The following is a 27,382-nucleotide window of genomic DNA, read 5'->3' as shown; positions in this document are numbered from 1 at the left end:
TAGCTGTGGGTGACCACCCACAGCTATAGCGAGTGGCCAGGAAGATGGTCGTGATGGTCAAGACCATCGCGACCATCGGGCTTGCGACGAGACCCTTGTGGTAGGGTCTCGTTGCTGCAAGCCCCAGAGAGCTTTCGGCTCTAACAGAGCCGAAATCTTTCCCACTGACATCACTCGTGATGTCAGTGGGGCCGGCCCCAAACGGAGGCGTTCACATGGGAACGCCTCCGTTTGGGCAGCCACCCCCCCGGCCCGCCCACCAAAGGGGGCGTGCTGTCACTCAACATCGACAGCACGCCCCCTTTGGTGCAAGACCCGGAGCGACAGATTGCCCGTCGCTATCCGGGTCTCGCGCATGCGCTCGACGGAGCCGGCTCCGTCGTGCGCATGCGCTCTGGGCCACCATCGATCCGGTTGCGAGCGCTCAGCGCTTGCGACCGGGTCTGAATCAGGCCCTCTGTCCATAAACCCCTTTCACCAGCTAGCAGAGGTGCCGGGACCCGATTCCAGGGACCCTGCAGTTCGGAAGCTGCTCACACTCTCTGTTCCCGGAGATTCTACTAATTGTGGTATTATTTAGCTGGAGTTCCCCCTGAATGCCTGCATCCCCTGGAAGGTAACACACACCGTTTCTTATGTGAGGGCACTCCGTACCTGTAGAAGCTCTTGGCTGGGTTGGCAGAAGTGATGTTAGGGTCCGCAGTGTATGAGAAGAATGAATCGGGGAAGCTAAACACTTGTTCTCCATACCAGATGGTTACTCGGAAATCTGCAGTGGAGTTACTGGAACCCGTCAGGCACTCCAACTGGTTTTCCTGAATCTCTGAGGTACTTTGAATAAATAAAACAAACTGCATGTGATGCATGTGCGAACTTCATATTCATATTGAGGGATGGTCTACTTATTTGTTATAGGAGCCCAATATCACTAATCTGTGCTGCTATTGTCCCTTCACCTCCCACTATATAACTCTACGGCCCCCTGCTGCCTCCATTCCCCTCCTCATATCATGTCACTGCCCCTGTTACATGCAGCTCTGTCCTCACTAACACATCACTCATCTCCTGATAAACTCTGTGCTGCTGGGACCCCTGCTCCTCCCACTATATAACTCTCAGTATGTGGCTTCCTGCTGCCTCCATTCTCCTCCTCAAATCATGTCACTGCCCATGTCACATGCAGCCCTGTCCTCACTGATACATCACTCATCTCCTGATATACTCTGTACTGCTGGGGACTCAGCTCCTTACACTACTGTATATAAATGGCATATACAAAAAACAGAGTTGCAGATGCACTATGCGATCATTACTGTATACATATAAATTTATAATATAGAATTGCAGAGGTAGTTTGCATATCAATGGCTACTGATACGGGCCTGCCCACCAGCGTCAAGGTTACCTCATTGAGCAGGTCCCTAACACTCTGGGGTCACATCTGGGACGCAGAGCACCCCAAAAGTCAGCTCAGCAAAAGACCTCCCCAGGGCATCACTCGAAAAAAAGGGTGACAGTGAAGTGTTAAAGTATCAGGTGTGTAAACTTTTAAGTAGAATCTGATTGGTTGCTATGGGCAACGTCTCCACTTTTCAAAACTCTCACTTGAGTAAATATACCTCTCAGTCTGTGCCTTCCTGCTGCCTCCATTCCCATCCTCACATCATGTCACTGCCCCCATCACATGTAGCCCCATCCTCACTAACTCAATCACTCATCCCCTGATATACTCTGTGCTGCTGGGGACACAGGGGCCTGATTCGACCCGGTCGCTAGATGCGTACGCTCGTTCTCAAAGTATGCAAATCCGGCTAAGTGACGGCAAGGCATTAGCACGCCCACTATGTCCTGGTGTGTGATCACTTTGTGTATGCAGGCGCCCACCAGCCTGTCTTAAGACGCCCACTTGCGCACGGCATCTCCAGGAAGTGTATGTAACCATCGGTACATCGAGTACCATCGGATTCATTTGCAGCGCTTGAGGTTGACTATACCCTACCGCAACCACTGAGAGCACTTCAATGTAAAATTCAACCTAGTGACGCGTACTATGACGCTGCCTGTTAATTATGCATGCCTCTGCAATGGCGTTAAGACGCTCAGGCACGCCTGCGTTCGCACCTCCACTCCCCCGTTTCTAGTGGAAAGCCCCTGTTACCACCCACAAACGGCCTCTCCTATCACTCACTCTGCTCGGCTGTCTATGCTCGGCGAGCGTACGCTTTCCGATCGCTCGGACTGGTTTGCGCACAAGCACTGCGATGCATGAGCACAATGCAAAACATCGCCAGCTACGAGCGAACGCTTCTTAGCGACCGGGTCTGAATCAGGCCCACTCTTCCTTCTATTATGTAACTTCCTTCTAGCATCTATCCCCACTCACTTACAAATCTAGATTCTAGGGGTATCAGAAAGAGCAGTAGTTGACATTTGAAGACAGTAAAATGCTCAGAAAATAGTCAAATGAAAAAATTCTGACCAAAGTCTTTTACTTTGTATTTGATAAAAATAACATTAGCTAAACCCCTGACATAATCCCTACTGAATACGCCACAGTCTTACATGTGACAGGGGATGTCTCCAATCAGAACTCGAGTGTCACTGCCGCGTCCTGTCAGAAGTTTCGTTCCTGTAATAGTCAGTCGGGTTCCTCCAGATTTTGGCCCACGAGATGGAAAAAATGAAAACAGCACCGGATTCTGGAAAGCACAGTACAAACATGGAGAGTTATAGTCATACATGACGACTTTTCTTTCCGCCTCTCCAGGGGAAGCCCTGAGAGGAGATATAGCTGACCACTTTGGGAGTGGGGCAAGGCTGTTCATGACATCAGGCCCCTCCCCATTAGGGGTGGGAGGTATGCGGGAATTCCACCCACTCCTCTGAGGCTCCGGGGGGGTGGGGGGTGGGTGGTACCTGCAGGAGTCTCCCGCAGTTTCCGGGAGAGTAGATATGTATGGTTATAGTGATGATGTCACTTTGGTGTCATTGGCTGAACATCGTTCATTTATTAGCACTATACTAGAAACAAGTTAAAGGTAACAACTATGGCCCGTATTCAATTTGAAGCGTTAAGTCTGGATCCGCGTTAAGTTACCGCCGATGACGTCATTTTCGCCTGTTTTGGTTTCACCCCGAATTCAATTTGAAAGACTTTCCGCCTAGGCGGAAAATCAATGCAATGTAATAGGCGGTAAAGTTTCGCCTATGAATAGCAGGCGGAAAAAAGTGCAGAATTGGGGTTTTGGGGTGTAACGTTGCTGGAACCCCCGTGCAGCCTTCAGACAGTCCCCCAAAAGGTAATCGGTGTAAAAAAAACACAAAAACTTAAGGACACCCCAAAAATTTACTTTGAAAAATTGGGCGAAAAAAAAAAAATGTTGGGGTACAAACTTAAAAACTAGTGAACTTGACTCTGAGGGGGGGTCCCCAAGTATGCCCCAGGTGTGTTTTTGATTGCAGGTGTTTGTGGCAGGTGGATTTTTCACGATTTTTTTAACTTCACGGTTTCAACTTTAAATATGCTGACCCCCATTTTCAAGTACCCCAAATTTGCTGGGAATAGTTATTTTCTGGAAAATATACTCCTAAATACTATTCTGCACCACGTATAGAAAAACGCTATTTAGCAGCTATTGAGCCCATTTAAAAACACCAAATACCTTCAGCAAGCCAAATCGGGGGGTACCATAGTGAACCCCCATGTCAGAGCATCATTTGGGGGGTGTCAGGCTGATTTCCCCAAAACTGACAGTACTTTCCGCTTGTTAAAGTATCGCCGGGTCCCGTTTACGCATATTTTCAAATTTAATACGGGGTAAAGCGTGCACGCGCGCGATACTTTTCCGCCTCCAAAACAGGCGAAGTTGGCGTTAAGTCCGGGCCGTGTTAACTTAACGCGGCTCGGCTCAAATTGAATATGGCTCTAAATCTCATATAGAGGTGAGTTTGACACGGCTACACTTTTCCTGAAATACTCTGTTCTGCTTTGAACACTCTGTTGATCTGCTTAGCTACAGGTTGTTCTGTAGTCTTCAAAACTAGTTGCACATTCATAAGCAGGAGATGAAGAAGTTCTGCAGCAGGTAGTATGATCCTAGCCAAACGCAGGTAAAAGGCTAAACGCTACTGTTATTAGCGTAAAGAACTCACGCAATCTGCGTAATATACACATAGATGTATTACCTGGTAAGTAAACACTTGACTGGAGATTCCATGTAACCCTCCGGGAACTTCCACCAGGACATATCCGGGTCTCTCGGTCCAGCTTTTACCGGTTACACATACTATACTGCAGAGGAAAGCGGACAACATGAGGACGCTACAGAAAAGCGCTTTATACACAGGCGATTACATTATATATCGTTGTCCGTATTATATAAGACATTTGGAAATTGTACTTACTTAATGTGGACACAAATCTAGCTCTTATTTTTTACTCTAAGGGAGAAATGTAATAAACAGCGACAATTTCTGGTGGTTTTGCTGCAGGATTTAAAGCAGATTTATTTTTTTTCTTTAAGGCAACGCACTTCATATATTGCATTAAAAAAAAAGAAAAATAATTGCAGGTTAAATCCTATGGCCAAAGTGGCAAAAAAAATTCTGTTTAGTAAAAAACCACCTAAAAGGTTAAAAAAATTACATTTTGACTCTTAACCCCTTGGCTGCTGAGCCTGTTTAGGCACTTCTTGGGCTGGGCGCATTCCAACACCAATTATCATTACAGCACCGACACAATTTTTATATTGTATTTTACAGGAGACATTGAATTTCCAGGAAATGACATTGGTTTGCTTATTTCTCCTTGAATGAAAAAACTATTGGCCAAAAATGTGCTTTTTTTTTTTTATTGAAATGAACTAGAAGCAAATGTGTGTATTTTTTATTCCTAACCAACCATGAATAAATACTTTGTGGTTCTTGCTTTGGAATTAATCCACCTTTTAAAAATCAGTAAAATGTCAGATTCTACTACTAGGTTTTCATAAGAGAATTTGTATTTTGGAATCTTAAGGTCGGATTCAGATCCGCAAGCAATGCCGATATTTACGCAGTTTGGGCCTGATTCAGAGCCGGATGCTATTTGCGCTCGCTTGTTCAGAAAAGGGGGCTGGCTATTTAAATTGACCATTCGCTCTTTGCGGTCTGTTGACGCCTCTATGTCTGAACGAGCGAACAAAACATGCGGTCGTTATTTTGAAAAAAACGCCCCTGGCTGCTCGCATCATACGTCATCTCCGCTATTTATTAGATTAATCGAGTACATCGACAGGCGAATGAACTGCTCGCTATTCTTGTGGTTGCATTTTCCTACCGCAATCATGCGAGCAGTTCTGGATAAAAGACACCCAATTGACGTGGTCGATGACGCTGCTTTGTTAATTATGCACACCCTTAAAACGCCCGTTTTTGACCGTTTGGCACGCCTGCGTTCGGAACTCCACTCCCCGTTTTCAAGCACCTTCCCCTGTTACCACCCACAAACGCCTCACTCTGTCACTCAAATTAGCAGGCATTCGCTATTTAGCGAGCACACGATTTTCGGCCGCACTGACTGGTTCGCTCATGCGTATTACAACCCGTACGCATGCGCAGATGTGTGAACATCGCTCGGAAAACAAACGAGCGGCCGCTTACGAGCGGCTCTGAATGAGGTCCTTTGACCGCTTGTTAATGGCACTGTGCACATGCAGCGATTATTTTGTGATTGGTAGATAACCTACTGCATGAAATGAGTGGTGGTCCCCTGTATTTATTTATTTATGACAGGATGGGGTAGATCGGGGCATTAGAACATCCTGATTTCTGGTTTTCTTAACACTTTCTGCGGCATAGGGTCTTGTTGTCTGGTGATTACCAGAAAATAACTACTAAGTTGGAATATTGTTTGAAAGAAGGGAGTCCCCTCTTCCAACTAGGGTCGCCCCGACTTTATAGGTGTCAGGATGGGTGAGATCGGGCATGTTAAGTGCCCTACACCACACACTGGGCACTTCTAGTATTTCTGCAGTGCCGACTGATGTTTGGTGACCATAGGTGACCGCCAGACAATAGCCACTAAAGGGTCCCTCTTTAATAAGGGTACCATTGAATCTGCTTGGGGAGAGAGCAATTTTAAATACTTTCTCCCTTCTCTTTCTGGCTTTTGAAAAGGTCTGCAGTGTTTTGCTTGGAGGGGCGGGGTTAATTTATGGCTCCCCCCAGCATGATGTTTTCATGCCACACCCCTCCTGACACCCAGCAACATCGGTGGGACTTCACAGGTGAGCTTCCTCCCATATGGACCCCTGCAGTGCCTAGGACAAGTCCCACTTTCATCGGGCGCAGAGTGGCAGAGTGAACACAGGGTGGTGGAAATGGGGGGTCGCCCCTCACCCTTAAGGGGCCACTTTGTGTACCCAACAGGAGCATATTATGTGGAAAGTGCATTTTTGTGCAAGGAAACAAATGTCATTAATAAATGTCATATGTACAAACGTAAGACAGGTCTGAGCTTCCCTTACTCTCTTGCACAAGCAGTATTTACGTATTAAATATGATATTTATACAAACTACAGAAGTAAGTATAGAACAGGGTAAAGGAAGCTATTTATTGTTGTTATAGTATCTTGATAATCCTCACTATTTTCTATACATCAGTTCTCTTTCAATGACTTTCCGATTGGACAACCTTACTCGCAGGACCTGTGGATGCTGCATATTGACTAGTTCTGCCAGTAGGGGGAGCCGTTGCCCTTACACTGAACCTCTGTATGTGCTTTGACAAGGACAAAACAATATACTAAATAAATGAGATGGAATTAAGTTGGAATCCTCCCCAATGTCATATTAAATGGCTAAAAGCATATTTAGAGATATGCGGTCTATAAATCATTATAAGAAAAAATCCTACTGAAAAATATAATGTATAAAGGTACAGAAAGTGTCTCAGTCAGACTTTACTGCTGCACAGAATATTGCTAGGTGATCACAGATGAGTTTTAAAGATTCAGATTCTATATGCATGAAATGAGACTGCAATACAGCTCTGTGCAATGAGGCAATGTGCCAGTTACACATCATTGTTAAAAACTGTCTTTATCTTACATTATATACCTGGAAATAAACTCAAAATCATGCACAGTTGAATTGATCAATTTTACTGGCTCATTAATTATCTCACCTATTTCCACAGACAGAAATCCAGAAAACATGATCTGAACTGGAGGTGAAAACCCCTAATCTATTCAGTATGGCCTAATTTACTTTTTAGGCATTTTGACCAAAGCCAACAATTATTTAGTCTTTAACTTAAAACTATGCAATGAGTTAAGGATACTTTTGGCACTGTACTTTAAAGCAGAGTTGGAAGGTATGGTTCATTTCTTAAGGCTGTTATTAATGATCTATAATTCTGCAATGTCATTGACTACCATGGCAACCACAGACACATGGATATGTGGGATGGCTCCTAACTTCATATATGAAATTAATACTTTTCTGGTTTACTCGTCACTGATCAAAATATACATGTTGAATTATTTTATACAAGATCCAACAATGGGCCGTATTCAATTAGTTTCGCACCAGCGATACTTTTTCGCATGCCGCACTTTTCACCAACTTCGCGTATTTTAGCCGATGAAACTCATCGTGCCCGCCCCCGCTATTCGCCGTATTCATTTCTAAAGGGCGCGAAAACGCAATTCGGCGAACTCAAACAGGTGAAAAGTGTTGGCAGAATTGGGGAAATCAGCCTGACACCCCCCAAAAGATGCACCAACATTCGGGATCAATGTAGATGTACCCGATTAGCCCTACTGAAGCTATTTGGGGTACTTAAGTGCTGTCACCATAATAGCGGCTTTGCACAAGTGGTGAAGAATAGCATTAAGCCGTTTTTATTGGTGAAAATAAGTAGTCCTGTCAAATTTGGGGTACTTGAAAATGTGTGCAAGCATGGTTACAATTCGCTAAAGTCAAGTTTTACGTGCTGCAAAAAATGCACCTTCAGCAAACACCTGCTATAAAAAAACACCTCCCGCATACTATCAGACCCCCAAAAGTCTATTTCGCTAGTTTTTGCATTTGTACACCCACTTTGTACTTTTTGCCCCCATTTTCAAGATGCTTTTTTGGGGTGTTTTTTTTTGTGACGCAGTTATCCTTTGGGGGTCTGTCCAAAGGGTGCAGAGTGGTTTCCGCACCTTTGCACCCCAATTCTGCACTTTTTTCCGCCGGCTATTCAGAGACAAAACTTTTTCGCCAGGTACATTTTATTGACATTCCGCACCGGCGAAAAGTCGCAAGAATTGAATACGGCGGAAACTTTCCGCTTGGCAAAATGACGTCATTCGCGATACTTTACCGCGGATTCGGACTTCTCGCCTGGAATTGAATACGGCCCTATGTGTAAGAACATGCTGAGATTAAAATAAAAAATTATATTGCTCCATAAATTACCTGCTGGAAATCTCGTACTGCAGAAAGTCCACCTTACATTCGATATTGGCTACAGACACACGGTTCATGATGTCCTCTAGTTTCTGACCCAAGTTTGAGCCGGTTATAGTGATTCTCGTCCCTCCGTCCACAGGACCGGAAAGAGGCTCAATCTGAAACAGACCAGATCAATGCGACAGTTACGGCTTTCAGCTGCGTTACTAAGCTTATTCAAGTAGACTGAAGCTCTGAGTGTGCTGTGTGGAGTTTGTATGTTCTCTCAATGTTTATGTGTGTCTGCTCCAGGTGCTCAGACTTTTGTCCAAAAAGCATACTGACAGTTTATTGGCAATATATATTGGTAATAACGTTGGTGTTGGTTGTAGCATCGTACATCACCATGTACTGTTGATTTTGACCAATATAATAAGATTCATGGCGCCCTGTACAATAAATACACTGGTGTAGACATGTCATGCATACAAAGAATTACTATGTGCACCAATTCAGCGATCTGTAATTGCTGATGGGAAGTACAGCCCTGAAAGAATAATCTGTATTAATCACAAATACAGAATTAATGATTTATATTTCTTCACAGAAAAAAGTATTTAGAATTTCACATTCCTATTTCCAGAGATCTCGGGGGGACAGACGTAACCCCTGGTACGTTCTCCAAGCAGCTCTCTACTTCATTACGAAAATCGATTGTTTTTGGCAAAGCCAAGACTGGCCTATACTGCTTACTCACAGGTGACCGCATTGTGCAGAAGGCAGATAAGACAGAGGACCTGATTCAGACCCGGTCGCTAGCAGGCGTCTGCTCACTGCTGCCGGTGTTCGCTTATCTGTGCATGCGTATGCATCGAAGTGCGCAAACTACTCATAGCGATCGGGATCCGCTCGCTCGCCCAGCAAAGACAGCCCAGTGTAATGAGTGACAGGAGAGGCCGTTTGTGGGTGGTAACAGGGGCAGGACACTAATAACAGGGGAGTGGAGGTGCGGACGCAGGCGTGCCTGAGTGTAGCAGCGCCATATCAGAGGCGTGCATAATTAGGACGGAGTGCATTTCATATGCAAGGAGTTAAAGTAAACACCTGAGCCTGTGGGTGTCGGCCTCTAGACAAGAAGGGGCTAGTTGTTTAGTGAGGTAGTGTTGTTGGGTTGGGTTAGGTTTGGTTAGCCTATAGGATTGGCAGAGGGTGGGTCAGAGTTGCTGCTTGGCGGCCATTTTATAGAAATTTCTCTGGTCGGCTGTTTCCCGCCCTCCCTCCCTTATTCATTGAGTTGTTTGGTGTCAGCTTTTCTTGTGGCAGGAAAGAACGGTAGCAGTCGCCATCTGTCTTTGGAGCTTGAGGTGCTCTCCCTTCCAATACATGGCTTAGGCTGATTTTACCCTACTGGGGTCAGCGGCAACCACCTAACCAGGTGGGCCTCACGTCGTGTCATTGGGGTGGGAGGTGGATACCTTGGGCGTGGTAATGGGCTGGCTGCTCGCCTCCCATTTAGACGATCGATGTGAGTATGCAGTTGGTGATCTTGCATTGTGGGGCCGTTCTTTCTGCGCCACCATACTTTGTCTGTCTTTCTTTCTTATTCTATTAGTTAGTTCAGTTATACATTAAATATTTTAATTAGTTTAAAATTAAATAAAGCTGACCTTCCTTTCCCCTTATATAAGTCTCTGTGTCATTATTTCATTATGACTATGGTTGATGAGTTACCCTGCACTGTTAGGAGAGACCACTCATCAGGCGATGGGGAGTTTATAAACACGCAGCGTCATAGTACACGTCACCTGCCTGTTTTTTTACACTGAAGTCCTCGCAGAGCTTGCGGTAAGGTAAGGCAACCACAAGCGCTGCGATCCCTTCCGATGGTCCTCGATGTACCAATGTTTTAATACACTTCCAGGTGATGACGTGCGCTAGTGGGCGTCTCTACAGACGCTAATGGGCGTCTATAGATACAAAGTGATCGCTCGCCAACACAAAGTCGGCGTGCGTATGCCTTTCCGAGCGATAGCCTGCCATTCCGTCACTTTGCCGAATTTGCATACGCTGGGTGCGAGCGATCGCATCTAGCGAGCGGGTCTGAATGAGCTCCAGAGCTTATTACACCATATTGCCAAATGGTTTTATTTCTACTTAAAATTCAGCATCGGTTACAAACGGATCTTAAACTCTGAACCAAAATCGTTCAAAAGCATCTTCTACATTAACTCTCCTCATCCTTTGCTGACAATCCTACAATTACACTCAAGAGTAGCGCTACATGGACTGATGGAACCGTATGGATTAGATTTTAGTAGGACTTGTTAAAGTTTGATAATAGTTGCCCAGGAGCCTTTTTTTTCTAAACATCCTCATGACTTATTCTACAGGATCCATCGCTGCTGAGGTAGATCTGGGTCTGACAGAGCAAACGGCTCATCCAGAACTAGGTTATTATACAATATAAATGAGGATGATCAGGACCACGCTGTCAATCAGCAGCTGGTTCAAACAGAGGGGTGTCAGCCCCCCAATACAGGTAATACACAGAATGCACAATAGATAGATGAACAGCGCTTGTAGACTTATAGCTATAAATAAATCATTTGATTGGTGGATTCACAAAACAAAATGTGAGTAAATAAACTCAATAAATAATAAAATACTTCTCTCCTACACAATGTGATAAAGGTAAAATACACTTATATATGACTCTAAACGGCTTGGTTGAATAAAAAATGGCTATTTATTGCTGCAATACTCATGCAAATATAAAAAACACAATTACTTGTTATATTTCATTAAATAATAATAAAAACATGATAATGAGAAAATAGTGGCAAAAAAATGATAAAAAGTCTATGAATAATAATTGTAAAAAAGATTGTGATATTAGACGGATGAGTGTAATTGGTAGAAAAAAATGCTGAAGTAAGCAATAAACATCATAAGTCTTAGGGCCTGATTCAGACCCGGACGCTAAGCCGCGAACGCACGCTATGGCCGATAATCGCACATTTGCGCATGCGTCAATATGCGCAAGTCACTCACTGCGCTCGGGAATCGTGCGCTCGTAGTACACAGACTGGACGCTACTTTGAGTGACCCGCCGTTTGTGGGTGGTAACAGGGGGAGGTGCTTGTGAACGGGGGAGTGGTGCGCGAACACAGGCGTGTCTGGGCGTCTTAACGGTGTTTTATGGGTGTGCATAATTAGCTAAGATGCGTCATTGTACACGTCACTTGGTTGTATTTCAGCCTGCAGTAATCGCAGTGCTTGCGGTGGGGTAGGGTCTACCTCAAGCGCTGCGTGCAGCTCTGATGGTTCTGATTAATCAGACACTTCCTGGAGATGACGTATGCTAAGAAAGTAAAGTGAGCGTCTTTACACCGGCATGCGCTCACTCTGCCGTCGCTCTCTAAGACATAGAAGGCGTCCTTCCACCAGACATTGCGAACGCAAAATTTGCATACCTGACCCCTTCTAGCTGTGAGAGAGCGCAGCTTAGCGTCCGGGTCTGAATCGACCCCTTAGTTCCAAGGGCGCAATCTCAGTCACTGGTCTCTCTATAATAATCCGGAATAATATCCAGCTTGTAGGTATTTACCAGTCATGTGTTGGAAAGATCCCGCCCTGATGAGCATGAAGCAGTAACTGAAATGGCGCGCTTGAATAGATGACGCTTGAAAACTGGATGGAAATTAATGGTGTCCGGTCCGGAAATGTGTCCAAATGAGATCTCAATGTTTGGGGTAGGCGACGCCAGTGGGGTCCTAAACGCGTTTCCCTGTGGAATGTCCCACAGTTTCTTGCTACTGAGGAAGCTGCGGGACATTCCACAGGGAAACGCGTATAAGTGTATTTTACCTTTATCACATTGTGTAGGAGAGTAGTACTTTATTATTTATTGTGTTTCTTTACTCACTTACATTTTGTTTTGTGAATCCACCAATCAAATGATTTATTTATAGCTATAAGTCTACAAACGCTGTTCATCTATCTATTATGGCTCATCGAAAACATTGATGTTTTTTTAAAATGTGCCCCTGAGGGCATTTCCCCCCTGACATTGAACAGTCATTGCACGTACAGAGTGAATAAGTGGCGCAGGGCAGGTCCCTTCCACCTCCTCGGTGCAGGACTCCTGGTACATACAGCTGGGGTACTCCCCTCCGCACCACACGCAGTTATACTTGTGGTCGGCGGTCTGGCAGCGGCTACAGTCTGAGTGTCCCACAGAGCAGTTATATAAAATCACTGGAAAAGAGGAACGTATAGCAGGTGAGTAACATAGACAACAACTAACGGGGAATGTTGGGCTCCCTCTACGCCAAGTGGGCGACATACCGTGAAGATCTTCATAACTGTCTACCCGCATGTCTGGCTCTCGCTGCACGTAGACCATGGCACTGAATTCCGGCTGGGGCGCTGAGTAACTGTACTGCAACAAGAACAGAGCGTGATGGGATATAATAAAGGGTTCCGTCTGATCTCCCTACATGTAATCTCTATCGCTGATGGACCTTTCTCCATCCATTCAATGCTCAGAGCAGAGACAGGGAATAAGTGGCTCTCCAGCTGAACTAGAACTTGGATGGGTATGCTGGGACTTCCGGTTCCACAACAGCTGGAGAACCAGATGTAGCTATCAGTTTGGTTAGAGGATGAAGAAACATTATTTTCTGCTGGTCGCCTCTTTTTTTTGTACATAGGGCCTGATTAGGAGATGTACACAAACCCGATGTTTTACGTACAACTCTGATGTTTGGCGATGTGCGCAGGATCTGTACCGTGCATGTGCAAATCTGTGTCTGCGACAACGCTCGCAGTGCCCCCTAAGCCGCAGCGTGATTGACAAGCTGCGGCCATTTGGGGAAGGGGCCAGTGGCTGTATCCTTGGACTCAGCTTCACTGGCCTCATGAACAGTGAAATACCCTGCCGACCTGAGTAACCTGAGGGTAACGCAGGTTACTCAGATGACGGATGCTCTTGCAGGGTCTTCACACTTTGCAAAATGTAATTACGTTGATCCACGCGATGCTAAATCCCCAAACTCAACAGTTGAGAAAATCAGATTCCTTCCTAACCCTAAAAGTACAATCTGACCTATTCCCTGGATCACTCACCCCCCCCCCCCCCAATAATCATAATCATACCTCCCAACCGTCCCGATTTCAGCGGGGTAGTGCCACTTTTCAGGCACTGTCCTGCTGTACCACCCGCGGGGTGGTCTGGAGATGGGGGGTCACTCTGACCTCACATAGTAAACATTTTCTCTGCTTCATTGCCCTTTCAGTAAAGAATCTCCACGCTCATGTTGGATCTTTCCTCCAATCACAAGTGATGACCTCTAATCTGTTATCCTAATGATCTTACATGGTGTAGCTGACAAGTAATGTAATATTTGGATTGATCCATAGAATCCATTTCCACAAAGGCATCTGTGATCACCGTTTTGCCTTCCAGAACCAGGACACACTCATAATCCCACTGTGGGTCCTGCAATATAAAATACATGTGGAGGGAGGGGGGTTATTTTTACAGGCAAAAAAAAAAAAAAATATTTGCAAGTTTCAACATTTCATTGTGTCATATGTACTATGTCTAGAGCCGCCCATACACGGTGCGATACGCACCTTACGATGCGACCTGCGATCTGACGGCTGACATATCGGGCGGCCCACACACACAGAGCGATCGGGTGGCCGACCGCCCGATATGCCGGCACCGCAAAGGGATTAAAATACCGGCGGCTGTTCAAATACCAACAGCGGATGCCGGACGGATGAAGATCCCGACGGGCAGGTAAGTACCCTAACCCTCCCCTGCCCCCCCCCTAACCCTTCCTTAGTGGTGCCTAACCATAACCCCCTCTTACCGCTCCCTAAACCTAACCCTCCCGGGGGTGGGGGTGCCTAACCCTTCCCCCTAAGGGTGCCTAGACCTAATCTCCCCCCCCAAACCTAACCACGCTAGACTCCCTAATCCTAACCCTTCCCCCCCACGCGGCTAACGCTAAGGGCTCCCCGGACTCATAACTACATCCCGCCGGCACCCTCCCCCCCACCCGCATAGCTCTGCATGGGATCGTATATCGCATCCCCAGATTAAGTGAACAAGCAGTAAGATCTGGAGGTGCGACGTACGACTCCACGGGAGTGCGCTCTGGCCGATATCATGATCACACATGGTACGATATAGCAGCGATATCGTACCAATCCGTCGGATCGGCTCCTATATCGCACTGTGTATGGGCGCCTTAACCCTGCGGCCTCCAATCAAGTCAGCATCAATTTTTCTACCACCAAGTGAGTCTTTGGGGTATATTTAGCAACCAATCAGATTCTACTTATGACTTAACTAGCACCTTCTAGAAGATAATAGCTAGACTCTGATTGGTTGCTATGGGCAACATCTAGACTTCTAAAAACTCTCACTAAATATACCCCTTTGTCCGCATATTGCCCTCATTATTTTTCTCTGTTTATTTTTTAACAATGCAATCAGTTTATTTTCTGTAAAAGTTCTTTGACCCAACATCATGTGTTCCCCCAGTCAAATTTCCAATTGCTCATCTCCAACCGCTGTCAACCGTACAGCTAAGAGGACGCACAGACAGGTCACAAATACCTGGAAATGGTGAAGGTTTTTTCCAACCAACGTTATTTTCCGCTCCACATTGACCGGCAGTAAGGACGGGCTCTGGATGCTGTACACACAGGGGCAAGCTTCTGGGCCCCAAAACAGTTCTTCCTTGTTCTGTAACAAACACACAACTGATTGTATATTCTTGTTGCTGCTATTTAACAACTGATAGTAAGGCTATAACAGGAGATCAGCAAACCTGCTCCTGCGACAACAGCGGCTTCTCTCCAATAAATACATAAACGGAGCTGGCAGATTTTACATGTATAGACCCAAAGGGCTTATTCACACCGAACTATGGGCCTGATTCAGCAAGGAACGCACGGATGCAGATGCACGCAATCGGTCGATGTTTTAGCTCTGCGCATGCGTGAACTGGCTATTGTGATGCGAACTGCGTGTGCAGAGGCTACGCAGATCCAGAGTACAGTGATCGATAGGAAGCGACGTTTTTTTTGGGGGGGGGTCGGGCAAACGCAGGCATGTCTGTGCGTTTGGACAGCGTTTTAGGGGCGTGCATAATTAAGCCCTTGCGGCGACGGACGTTGTCTGAGGTCTAGTTGCACGCAGGAAGCGGCACAAATCCTGCGTGAAACCAGGTCAACCACTATTATGCTAACACGTTCGATGGTTTTCGATGTTACCGATGTATTCCGCTGTCTTGCGAGGTATAACAGGACGCACATTAAGGGAAGTGGGAGGTATTGTGTAGTGCTAGGCGTTTGTTTATTCTGCGTGCCTATGCGTTTATTAGCATATACTCGCAGCTTCCATTGACACGCCCACAACACTCCCATAACACGCCCACTGAACGGACCATTTCTGCGTCCACTACTAGCCAACTCGCAGTCGCCGCCCAGGAACGTTCATAACTTTTCCAGCGCACTTCTGATCCCATCTGTTCCGAACAATGAGGTGCAGCGCCTTTGCACCTCATGCGCCGTAGGAGATTTCAGGATTCTTCACGCAAATGCCAGTCGCAAATAATCACTCAACTATGTGTTATTAATCACTCACATTTTACAGATCTCTCCGCACAGAGGGCCTGATTCAGAGCCGGACGCTCTGACCAGAGCGCTCGCTCTGAATCAGGGCCCTGCGAGACCCTGAGTGACGGATTCCCCGTTGCTCGCTGGGCCTCGCACATGTGCACGACGGAGCTCCCTCCGTCGTGCGCATGCGCACTTAGGCACCATCGATCCGCTTGCGAGCGTACAGCGCTCACGAGCGGGTCAGAATCAGGCCCAGACTATCCACCTACACGCAGCCTATTTCATCCATGCTAGAGCTCTTCAGTGAAGAACAAAACCATTTCATGTTCTATACTGGATGAACCCATGATTCCAACAGGGATTAAACTGGTACTAACTAAGTAAATGATGGTTATAGGAACAGGCGGTGATTCAGAGACTTGTACGGTGAAAAGAAGCTAATGCCGCACAAGGCGCGTAAAGGTAAAAGCGCCCACTGCCGGCATTGCAGATCCAAGTGCTACATCCTAAGACACAGCATCAGATCACCATGGCAACCATGGCCATCGGAATAAGCCTCAGCTTAGTCAGAATGACCGGTGGAGCTGCTCAGCCGGGGCCAGGAAGCTTGAAAACAGAACGGGGACAACATGCCCCTGTTTTGTAGAATGGTCCCGGTAACCGCTCCGTCACCGCTGCAGAGTGTCAATCATGCTGCGGCTTGCAGGAACTGCAAGCGATCTCGCAGAGGGAGACCGGCAGATGCGCAGTACAGATCCTGCGCAGGTTTCTCACAATCGGTGCTGTACATGAACCGTCGGGTTTGCGTACTACTCAGAACCACGCCCATAATGTCTGGCAAGTTGGCTGCATTTGCCCAAATGAGAAATAGCTTTACACGTCTTTACTGAACGACCAGAGATCCCAGCAAAGAACTTGATGAAGAGTTAAATCTAATGCTGGAAAGACCTGCCGACCCCAGATCCCATTCTGTCCTTGTGCGTGGTCGTGGCTAACAGAACCTATCTGTGATGCGGTGCTCGGCTACACTTCCTGTTGGATGGATCTGTCCACAGTCTACACCTACATGTGAGGGCAGTTTTCAGTAACATGAAAATCCGGGGGGGGTGGGGGGGTTGGGCGGCGGCACTCATTATATTGCCTGTAAGATACTCCGGGCCCGTCGTCTTGCAGACTGAGATGGTCAGGCCGCCGGCTGTTGTTCTTGTCCGCAGCCGCCATCATAAGTATCTGGACTTACAAGCACCCAACGCTGGTTGCAAGAGATCCGTCAAAATCAGACGTCTCGTCTGCGTCCGTGCACTACAAACAAGCATGGAAGTCCGCCTACAGGCCCACAACACCCCCATGTTACTCGGGGCCTTATTCAGCAAGGATCGCATATGTAAAACGTAGGCAGACGGCCGATGTTTGCTTTCTGTGCATGCATCTTAGTGGGCGCACGCAAGCGACTCACTGCGAACGGGAAAATGATTGCAGAGATCACGCAGATTCATTGTAAAGTGATTGACAGGAAGTGCCGTTTGTGGGTGGCTACGGGGAATGGTCGGCCGAACGCAGGTGTGCCAGTGCGTTTGAACGCCGTTACAGGGGCGTGCATAAATTAGCCACTGCGATGTCCTACGTAGCTTGAGTGTTCACTGCGTACAGGAAAGTTAGCAATTTATAAGTGAGGTGTGACCTGCAGGAATGGTGCGAGTGGCTCCGATGGTACTCGATGTTACCGATGTTTTGTCTGGATTGCAAGGTATTACGGATGTACGAGAGGGGAAGTGGACGTCTGCGTGTTGTCCGTGCGAGTGCTTTGCAATTGCAAACATTAGCATACTCTCGCTGCAGACTTGCGTACGTGATTGTAATAGCGATCGCATTAGCGATCCTTGCTGAATCGGGCCCTCCGATAGGTCAATTCCGTGCATCCACATGGTGGCAGCCCAGAATTGACAATTTAGCAGAAAAAGTGATCGGCCAACGGAAGGACCAAACCGCCTGCACTTAAAACCTCCATCCGAGCGCGCAAGCATATTACGGAGCACGCGCAGCTGGCGACTGCTTTCTACAGTGCATCAGCAGTTTGCAGATGCCCACATCTGGACTTGCGTCCCACACAGAACCAGCCCCTATAGGCCTTGCTGCCCATAAACATGAAAACATTCCCAAAGAATAAGGTCGCAGTTTTAGCTTCATCATCAGGACCTAGTTCTGTTCAATGGGATCTCTGGCTGAAAGCTCAATGATATTGTCCTTGAACACAGCGTCTTGTTAGAGCCAAGTCTGCTACGTGCCAGCTGGCTTCACTGGCACTAGGAGGTTTTTCTCAGCAGTGAGATGTGCATGCCAGGGAGATCTCAAATAATGTGTCCCAGCTCATAATTGTGTCCAGCATGAGCCAGCTGGCCGCCCTGCAAAGCCCTCAATATGTTAAGGATTCTTCACAAGCTCTCTGCCAGGCTGGAGACAAAAACATTGTACACAACAGCATTATCAATAATACACTAGTTCCTTCAAAAAAAGACCCTTTCACTAAACTTGTCCCATAAATTTAAAGTCCACCAACTCTCAAGTCGCTCTTAAAATTTTATGGAGAGCTTAGAAGCGGCCGTCCCTTTAGGGACCCTTTCTTGAAACTTTAATCGGATAATAAAAAAATAACAACTATGACCTCTCAGGAGATTCCCCCACCCAATTGGAGAAGTTCCCGCCAGAATCGCCAACTCTGAGAGCACTACACTGTGTATACTGCAAGCTGTAAACAGTATATTAAAGGGTTTACTGTATGATGGTTATGGACAGTAAAGAGTAGAATCACAGTAGTCATTTCCAGCTGCCACGGTTGTCTGTTCATCACCATGGCGTTATGTCTACCACCGGACATTATGATGAACTTAAACATCCCCATTTCAGGACAACAAAATATAAATACAAAAGAGTACATTGAAATCTTCCAACTATGAATGTGTTTCTCACCAGCTCAATAAAGCCTGGAGAATCCATCTGGTAATCCAGGTCTGGTTCATTTATCGCAGGAAAATGTGGCGATGCACCATCAAAGTCGCCATCGCCAGAGAGAATTGTGGAAGCCGAGAAGGACGAGGTGTCATTCTCCATTTTGTCCAAGTCCACCCAGTCATCTGCCTCTGTATGGTCCAAGCTTTCTTTCACTCTTTCTTCCATGCCAACAGTAGGTGGTTCTTCTGAGAATGGGAACTCTGTCTCTAGATCATCGGGAAAGTTGGGCAAGGAAGGCACATTGAGTGTGTGGTTAGTGGTTGGAATGGGAGGAGCAGAAGATGTGAATTCCTTGGGTGGAGGAGGAAGTGTGGTGGGAACCCAGGTCATGTCATTCTCATTATCAAAAACAGTAGGCGCAGGAACCAGTGGTGGTATGGTAACGTCACTGGGAGTGGCCGGGCTCTCAGTCGTCCAAATCTCCTCGGTTATATCAAAATCAGAAGTGACAGAAAGAATGGGACCTTCAGTGGTAGCATGGCTTGTGAAGATATCTACAGGTAAGGTGGTTGGAATGGTTACAGGAATACTGGTTGGTTCCTCTGTAATAGGTTGGGTTGTTATTTCTGGAGTAGAGATCTCAGGGGTGGTTTCAAGGGTGGTTGGCTGTGGTTCAGGAACAGTAGTAGCTTCAGGAGTAGTCATCATGGTGGTGGGGATGGAGGTGGTTGGCGCAGTTGTGGGGATTGTTGTAGGAGAGGTCTCAGTGACAGTAACCGTTGTCGTTGCAGAGGTTGTTGTGGTCGTTGTCTCAGGAACAGGACTAGGGGTTGTTATAGATAGTGTAGTAGGGGCTGCGGTGGATGTTGGTTCTGGCTCTGGCACAAACACGGGAGGAGGAGTCGGTTCCGGCACCGGGATCTGAGTCTGGATAGGTAGAAAGAGGAAGGGTTGGATGTGTTACACATGAAAACCGCTAAGAGGCTTATGTACAGGGAGTATTACAATAGACAGATATGAGATAGATAGATAGATAGATAGATAGATAGATAGATAGATAGATAGATAGATAGATAGATAGATCGATAGATATGAGACAGAGTTGATAGCTTATAATGAAGTATAAGGAGAGAACATAGAGAAATTACCAGTTTATTGTAAATAATTGTTCCTTCTTCGCAGGTGGCTTTGTGGGTGCAGCCATGTTGGTGGATGCACCAGTTACAGCCCCACTCGCTGCTCACACATCCACGACATCTGCAATAAATCACACACATTGAACATAAGTCGCACAATGAATAGCTAAAGGTAATACACAAGGCCTTCATATTCTGTACTAATGTGAGCATCTGTGCGTCTTTGTGAGTATCGGCCCGTTACCATGCATACTGTTTGCATCGCTCCGCTCACGGCTGTTTCAGTTTGCAGCTGCGGCGTCATCACTGGTATCGGCACAAAACCAGTTTTGTCACAATAAGGAGATATATTTTTCGAGTCTACTCATGAAATCTGCCTGAGACTGTGCTAGTGATACTGTGCCTGCAAACCATTACACTGCCTGATGCCGCTACTTTCTCCTTTATCTGTGCACAATGCCCAGTATTACTGAGGAGCAGCTAGCAGAGGACTGACAGGAAGGCAAATAACGAGGCATGAGGCACACTTTGAGCTGCATTCTCAGTGCCTCAATGACATCCATGGTCCTAGTGAAATAATAATATTAATGATGGTTCAGCATTGAGAATGGAGTGCACTTTTACCTGTAATCTCACCCAGGGGAATATATTATCCCCAGGGCCATGAGATACTCACGGGGCAGTTTTGTAGAGCTGGGCCACAGCTGTGCAGTCATAAAAGGTGAACTCTGCCGTGGAGATGACCACCTCACCGAATCGTACCATAAGCCTCACTCGCACATGATCTGAAAGCAAAGCACAGAGTAATATTGTAAGTTACAAACGGATCTAAAGATGCCCACATGAGCCCCTACTGCCCCTCAACTCCAGAGACATGACTACTGCACAGTCTGTCCAAACACCGGGAAGACCAGCTCAGACCACATCTGGTCATTTGTCTCTTGGATCTAGCAGCTGGATCACTCCTAGCCTCACCGTGGCCAGAAGATGACCAGGCAGAAGCCGCCAGGAGGCACCTTGCAAACACATCGTCCACCAACCCTATAATGGTTCCTACTGCTTCTTGGTAGGGTCATTATCAGACGTAACAATATTTTGATCCACAATATCAGGTCAATTTTCAACCTCACAGAATGGGATGGCCACCAAGTTCCAGAAGAAGAATTCCAGCCTGTCTGCAAACACTCTAAATATATATGAAATTATATCTTCTCACTGGTAACAGAACTAGTAATGACACAGTGAAGATTATTTAAAAACTGTAAAATATGATGGAGCGCAGAGCTAATTATTTGGCACAAATATACAAAAATGTCCACGTTACGTAGATCACACTCACATTACGGTTTTTGGATGCACCCAGAAGGGTTTGGCTTGGCCTTCACTGGAGAACTGACTAATGCTCAACTTTTACATTTCGTCCTGAAAATACAGCGTGATCCATCTTCTCGTCTTACATTCATTATTACGGGGAGGGGTCACCAGAACTGTCTTTAAAACGTGAAACCAGTTTGTGTTTCAGTGTTTGGTCATAATAAGCTTAGAAATGTTCTTTCTTGTGTAAATTAATAACAAAAGTATAGTTCAAATATTAGGATCCACTGGAGCCACCAAAATATCAGAGAGGCCCGGATACTGGGGGTGTGGCCAATGGAGGGGGTATGGCTATGTCCTGATGTGGTGTACATTCCTATACGCCACAGCACACCGGGGATGGCATGGTTGCGACATTATAGGGGGCGTGATTACACCACCACGGAAGACATATACAAATAAGTCCCTATTTCAGGAGAAAATCTCCTTGCAGGCCCTCACAAAACAAGAAACCAAACAACCTAATAGGATGTTAGGGAGAAAATTGGAGCCCCCAGGAAAACCAACGCAAACACAGGAGAACATACAAACTCCACACATATAATACTTTGGTCAGGAAATGAACTTCGAACCTCAGGGCAGTGAGGCAGTAATGCTAGCCACTATTCCGTGAGTCCTTCACACAAGTGCAAGGCTGATGTTACAGTGTGAACCAGGAGATGCTCACATTGCAGATAGCACACTGACCTGCCAATGGCTTGATCGGAGGAGCCTTGCTGGGGTCAGGAGACGGACACATAACTCCAGTCTCTGTCCTGACTGCACGGCTCTCAAATTCTTCAAAGAAACAGGAGTATGACTCTTCCTGATACAGGGGCGGTAGGTCAGGGATCGTCAGGAAGATCTGTGGTCACAAACAAGCAGGGAGATAATAAGTATCCAAATTCTATTATACAGCACAATAGCAGCTGATGGGGGCACCGCTAAATAAAAATCACTTGTCAATCAAACACACTAAGATGATACATTTTCAATAAAAGAGTGGCCCTGATTCAGAGCCGGACGCTCTGACAGAGCGCTCGCTCTGAATCAGGGCCGTCCTTCTTGTTTTTCAGAGCGGCCTCCTGGCCGCTCGCATAGCTGTGGGTGACTAGCTGTTGTCACTATTCTATAGAGCATTTGTGGAGGAAGGTTTAGATGTATGACACATTAATGTATGACAAAAGGGAGCCGAGCAGGGACGATTCTAGTGAAGCAAGTCAATGAAAAAACGGGCGTCCCAGTACTTACTTGGCTTACGCTGCCTAAAACCATTAAAGATCTATCACAACGATGGACTTTATTTTATACCGTTTAGAGATTGATACGTATTATCCAGTCTCTTCAGAAAAATTGATGTAAAGGCGCACATCCACTTGCCGATTTCTATGAGCGATTGAACGACAACAATATCGTTCAATCGCTCATGAATCGTGCATGATTTGGCCATATTAATGTCGATGCGCGCTTCCGCTGGTCGTTTCCAACATCAATCATCGGCCGAACATCAGGTTCAGCAAGTTTGCAGATGATTGATGTGCCTACACTGAACGACTGCTCGCTCAGTGTAGGCACAGCACAGACTGACAAACGACTGCACGTTTACAATGTCGTCATCGTGCAGTAGTTTTTAGGTCTGCTAGTGGATGTGCACCTTAAGCCCTGTTACTGATACAAAGGGCCAAATGTAATAGGGTGAGAGTTTAGAAAAGTGAGAGGTTCTGACACTTTTTAAACTTTGCCAAAGTAATAGAGTCCAAAAACAAAGTAACAGAGCAAACGTGCATGTTTTTTTAGACTTAGAAAACACGATTTAAAATCTCATTCAGATGTTTTCCCATTTTGAAGATTAAACTCAACCAATGTGAGAGGTTACTGCTAAACTCTCACATTTTCTAAACTCTCACCCTATTACATTTGGCCCAAAATGTCAGTTTTTCCCTTTTTTTACTGTTCCTATTTAATTATGTGAAAAATGATTCTTTAATTTGAAATGATTCCGATTCCCGGTATGACCCTGCTGTGGCAATAAATACAGGGACACGTAACGTGGCTGGAGGTGACTTAGGTGGAGACTGTTTTTCTCATGGACAACTTTACGTGGCCCTTTTGCGTGTCATATCAAAACTAAGGCCCTGAGCGAGCGCTCACTCTGAATCAGGGCGGGCCGTTTTTTTTTTCTCCGGTCTCCAGGCCACTCGCTAAGCTGTGGGTGACCATCCACAGCTTTAGCGGGTGGCCTGGCGATGGTCACGATTATCGCGACCATCGGGCTTGCGATGAGACCCTTGTGGTAGGGTCTCATCCACCGCAAGCCCCAGTGAACTTCCTGCTCTAATAGAGCAGGAAGTTCACTACTGACATCTCTGGTGATGTCAGTAGGGCCGCCCACAAACGGCAGGCGTTCCTTCAGGAACACCTCCGTTTGTCCAGCCACCCCCCCCTGCATGCCTACAAAACGGGGCGAGCTGTCAATCACAATTGACAGCCGCCCCGTCTTGTAGTGAGTTCCGCAGTGAGTGCGCACTGCCCGCCCGGGTCTGAATCGGGCCCTAAATCTTTTCATGTTAACGTCAGGAGAAAAAACTACTAATGTCATCTATAAAACAAATCTTATAAAATCTTGGATAAAAAAAGACTATCGCCGTAAACTCACTAGTGATAATATATATTGGATAATGGGTTCATGGTATACATAGCACTTATACTGGCCACATACATGTTATAACTCAAGTTATATTGGGCAATTGGCTATAAAGGACGAGAACACCCCCAAAATGAGTCTTGTGACTGATCTAAATATTATCCCTGTTCAACCCGTTATCTTATTGGCAAAAGGGAGCAGTTCAAATTTAAATGGCAGCATCAGTTTCTATTACTGGCGCTGACTGGAGAGACCGGCAAAAATCCTGATGTTACAAATTGGGATGGCGCTGCTTACACGTCCCTTCTCCTTCTCCCGGGAAAAGAGATATTACAGCGCTGCTGGGTGCAACAGCTCCTAAACCGCATGATTCCCTGGCCCATAAAGATCTGCTACTTGGAGAAGAGGGGTTCTCCTTATAATAACAAGTCCTCAGTGACGGTGGGGATACCGCCAGCACTTTCAATGGTCACGCCTCTCTGCCGGTGCATCTTATACAGCAGATTGCATGTTTATGTCCACAAATTCCAGTGTAATAAAAACATTCAAATGGATCAATAAGACACATGCTGTAATAATAAAACCCAATTTATTTAGGGGGCTTGAATGAGCCTTAAATATTTGGGGGACCTTGTAAAAGTGACAGCAGTGATATCCCATGGAAAGTGGGCGTCCTCCTTGTCAGGGCCGGCTCTAGGGGTGTTCGACCAGTGCGGTCGCACAGGGGTGCCACCCCTCCCCAGCATCCCGATTTCAGCGGGACAGTACTGTCCCCCTGTTCCACCCCCGGGCCGACGTGGCCCGCGGGTGGTCAAATCGGGAGGTTGAGGACCCCCACCGCCGCAGCTTTGCCCCCGGAGTGTGAATGAATGAAAAAAACATTCACTGACGGGAGAGGGCTGGGGGAAGCCCAGCCAGTGACGGAGTGCTGGGCTTTACCCCCAGCCTGACGTTATTTGGAGGCGTGCCATGCGGGCACGCCTCCAAATAACGTCACACAGGGGGCGTGGCCTATGGTAATTAGGTCACGCCCCCAAATTGCCGCGCGCGATGTTAGGGCGCCTTCTCGAGGGCCGACACAGGGTGCTCCGAACCCTGGAGCCGGCCCTGCTCCTTGTGATGCAGTTGATGGGCCTACAGAACCCTTCCAATGCTCTGTCCTGACTCCTGTCTTATAATATCACAAGACTTGTCCTAAGTTTTATAATGTTATAGACCACCTTCTGTAACTCTCACTTTACATAGTAGATGTAAGAGAGTGATGGTGCCAGTATGATCGTCTCAGCCTATACTGGTGCCATCTCCCACCCTATTACAGGACAGGCACCCGTCCTCTGCGTGATGATACACTCACGTTTCTCTTCTCCTCTTGGCTGATGTTTGCTGGGCTTAGCGCCTGCACCGTCAGACAACGCTGGTTCGTGTCGTGAGCCCAGAGCCACTGATTCCTCTGCCCCGAACGTAGACACTCATAGCGCCGGCTACACCTGTACAAAGTAATAAGACCACCGGGTAGAAAGGAATTTGTGGCAGACAACATATGCCCAATGTATAGTCTATCTAAGCCCATATATTAGTGTTTGTAATAGACGCCATTTGCCCAGAATTGGGTAAATGGACCGATACAATTTTAATAGAGAGCTACAGCTACAAACCTCTTTAAAATAATGGAAAAATAAAAACAGAACGACTAAAAATATTTTTTAAAAAGCCGATTAGCGCTGTATAAAGGACTCGTTCAGGCATCATCTAGCAATGGGAATGCCTTCAAGAGTCAACGCAACTCCCAAGACGTTCTAAACACTGTTTAACCACTTTCAAAATGAGTAAATTGACGTGTGTGTAACTTTTAAAGCACCACTGGAGGCATTTCCCATAAATTAATGTAGCTCTGACTTAATATGTTGTACAATAGTTTATTTGCTGTACATTATATCCAGCTTGTTAGGTGCTCCCCCCTGGCCCAATAGGTCTATCCAATTAAAGTGATGCAGTACGACCAGGGGGCAAAGCTAAAGCCAGAATACAATGTTCCGTATATCGCCCCCGCTGTACTGCATATATGTTATATGGTCACAGGACCTCAGTGCCCTGTAATTCTTTATACTATACAATAGATTGCCCATTAAACACTATGGGGTCTATTTACTAAGCAGGAGACAGAGTGAAAAGTGATAAGGTGCCAGCCAATCAGCTCCCAACTGTCCTCTCACAGGCTGTGTTTGAAAAATGACAGTTAGGAGCTGATTGGCTGGCAAAGTATCACTTTTCACTCTTCACTTTTCACTTCTCCTAACACTGCTTAGTAAATAGACCCCTATATTATCTAAAACCATAATGATTCGTAAAGCTAGAACTCATGGCTTGAAGCCTGTACCTTACAAAATGAGGCACATTACCCAAATGCCTCCATTTGCTACTTACTTCCCGTGAAGCACGCACCAGCCGCAGTACGGATCTCCCGCAGACAGACACGCCGGGCAGTCACTATGCTGGGAGCAGTCAGATAGAGGCACTTTGGTTATCTAAAACAAATATTCAAGAAAGGGAAAATTTAATACACTGTCCTAATTATATAACAAAACTTGTGTGAACAATGAAAATCAAATAATAGTAAGGCATCGGTGTGTCTGAAATATTGTCCCAATGTTAATAGGCTCCAATTTCCTGATCCTGGCGTGATCATCTGTCGGCTATACTGCTGAAGTCGTGCAGGATAAACAAATCGGAGCCTTTTACATTTGGGACATTGTCTTCCTGGCACAACATCTAGGAAAATAATAGTATAAATATTTACTATTCCATTTAATGTTAAATTCTCACCAATGGCATAACTTTAGCTATTAGGGTAACAGTGCAAATGTCACGTTGAGAGTCTGGAGGTCCTCAGCCAGAGGGTTAGAAGCCGGCGAACTAGGGTGTGGAGAGCAGCTACCGAGTAGACTGGGAATAAGTCTTCTAAAACAGCTAGAACCGGATGTTGACTAGACCTGACTAAAGGCGCGAAGTCTGACCTACTGGGAGGTCTCCGCCAGTGACCCCTCCAATTGGGATTTGGGCTTCAGCTGCACCCAGCAAGCAGGTCGCGGCCCTTTGGTCAGGTATCCAATACTAGCAGAAGAAAAAAGAACAATAGGGAAGGAAGACACAGGAGTTTGATAATTTAGAATATCAATGAGGGTTGGTGTGCTATGAGGCTCCAATAATACCCTGGAAATCTGGAGTAGTTCACTGAAAATCAGTA

General features: G+C 46.3%; 1 protein-coding gene across 3 annotated transcripts in view; it reads right to left on the bottom strand.

Annotated features, from left to right (window-relative positions):
- The window catches only part of PLXNB1 (plexin B1), a 221,074-nt gene that overhangs the window by 40,945 nt on the left and 152,747 nt on the right, over window positions 1–27,382 (bottom strand). For all 3 annotated transcript variants that reach the window (XR_015872977.1, XM_088459764.1, XM_088459765.1), the window contains 14 exons: window positions 26,563–26,663; window positions 25,493–25,625; window positions 22,203–22,359; window positions 20,818–20,926; window positions 20,154–20,262; window positions 19,024–19,932; window positions 15,050–15,178; window positions 13,796–13,918; window positions 12,766–12,859; window positions 12,509–12,675; window positions 8,446–8,597; window positions 4,186–4,291; window positions 2,563–2,699; window positions 655–831 (listed from right to left, as the gene is read on the bottom strand). Coding sequence is in view for 2 of the 3 variants with exons in the window: in XM_088459764.1 (XP_088315890.1) it covers window positions 655–831; window positions 2,563–2,699; window positions 4,186–4,291; window positions 8,446–8,597; window positions 12,509–12,675; window positions 12,766–12,859; window positions 13,796–13,918; window positions 15,050–15,178; window positions 19,024–19,932; window positions 20,154–20,262; window positions 20,818–20,926; window positions 22,203–22,359; window positions 25,493–25,625; window positions 26,563–26,663 (2,603 nt within the window). In the remaining variant the exon portion in view is untranslated. The remainder of the gene's footprint in view (window positions 1–654; window positions 832–2,562; window positions 2,700–4,185; window positions 4,292–8,445; window positions 8,598–12,508; window positions 12,676–12,765; window positions 12,860–13,795; window positions 13,919–15,049; window positions 15,179–19,023; window positions 19,933–20,153; window positions 20,263–20,817; window positions 20,927–22,202; window positions 22,360–25,492; window positions 25,626–26,562; window positions 26,664–27,382) is intronic.

The sequence above is a fragment of the Taudactylus pleione genome, unplaced genomic scaffold, assembly GCF_031769625.1.
Source record: "Taudactylus pleione unplaced genomic scaffold, aTauple2 ptg000934l, whole genome shotgun sequence".
NCBI classification, from domain to species: Eukaryota; Metazoa; Chordata; class Amphibia; order Anura; family Myobatrachidae; genus Taudactylus; species Taudactylus pleione.
The sequence above is the reverse complement of the archived record's forward strand: the minus strand, read 5'-3'. Positions and strand labels throughout refer to the sequence as shown.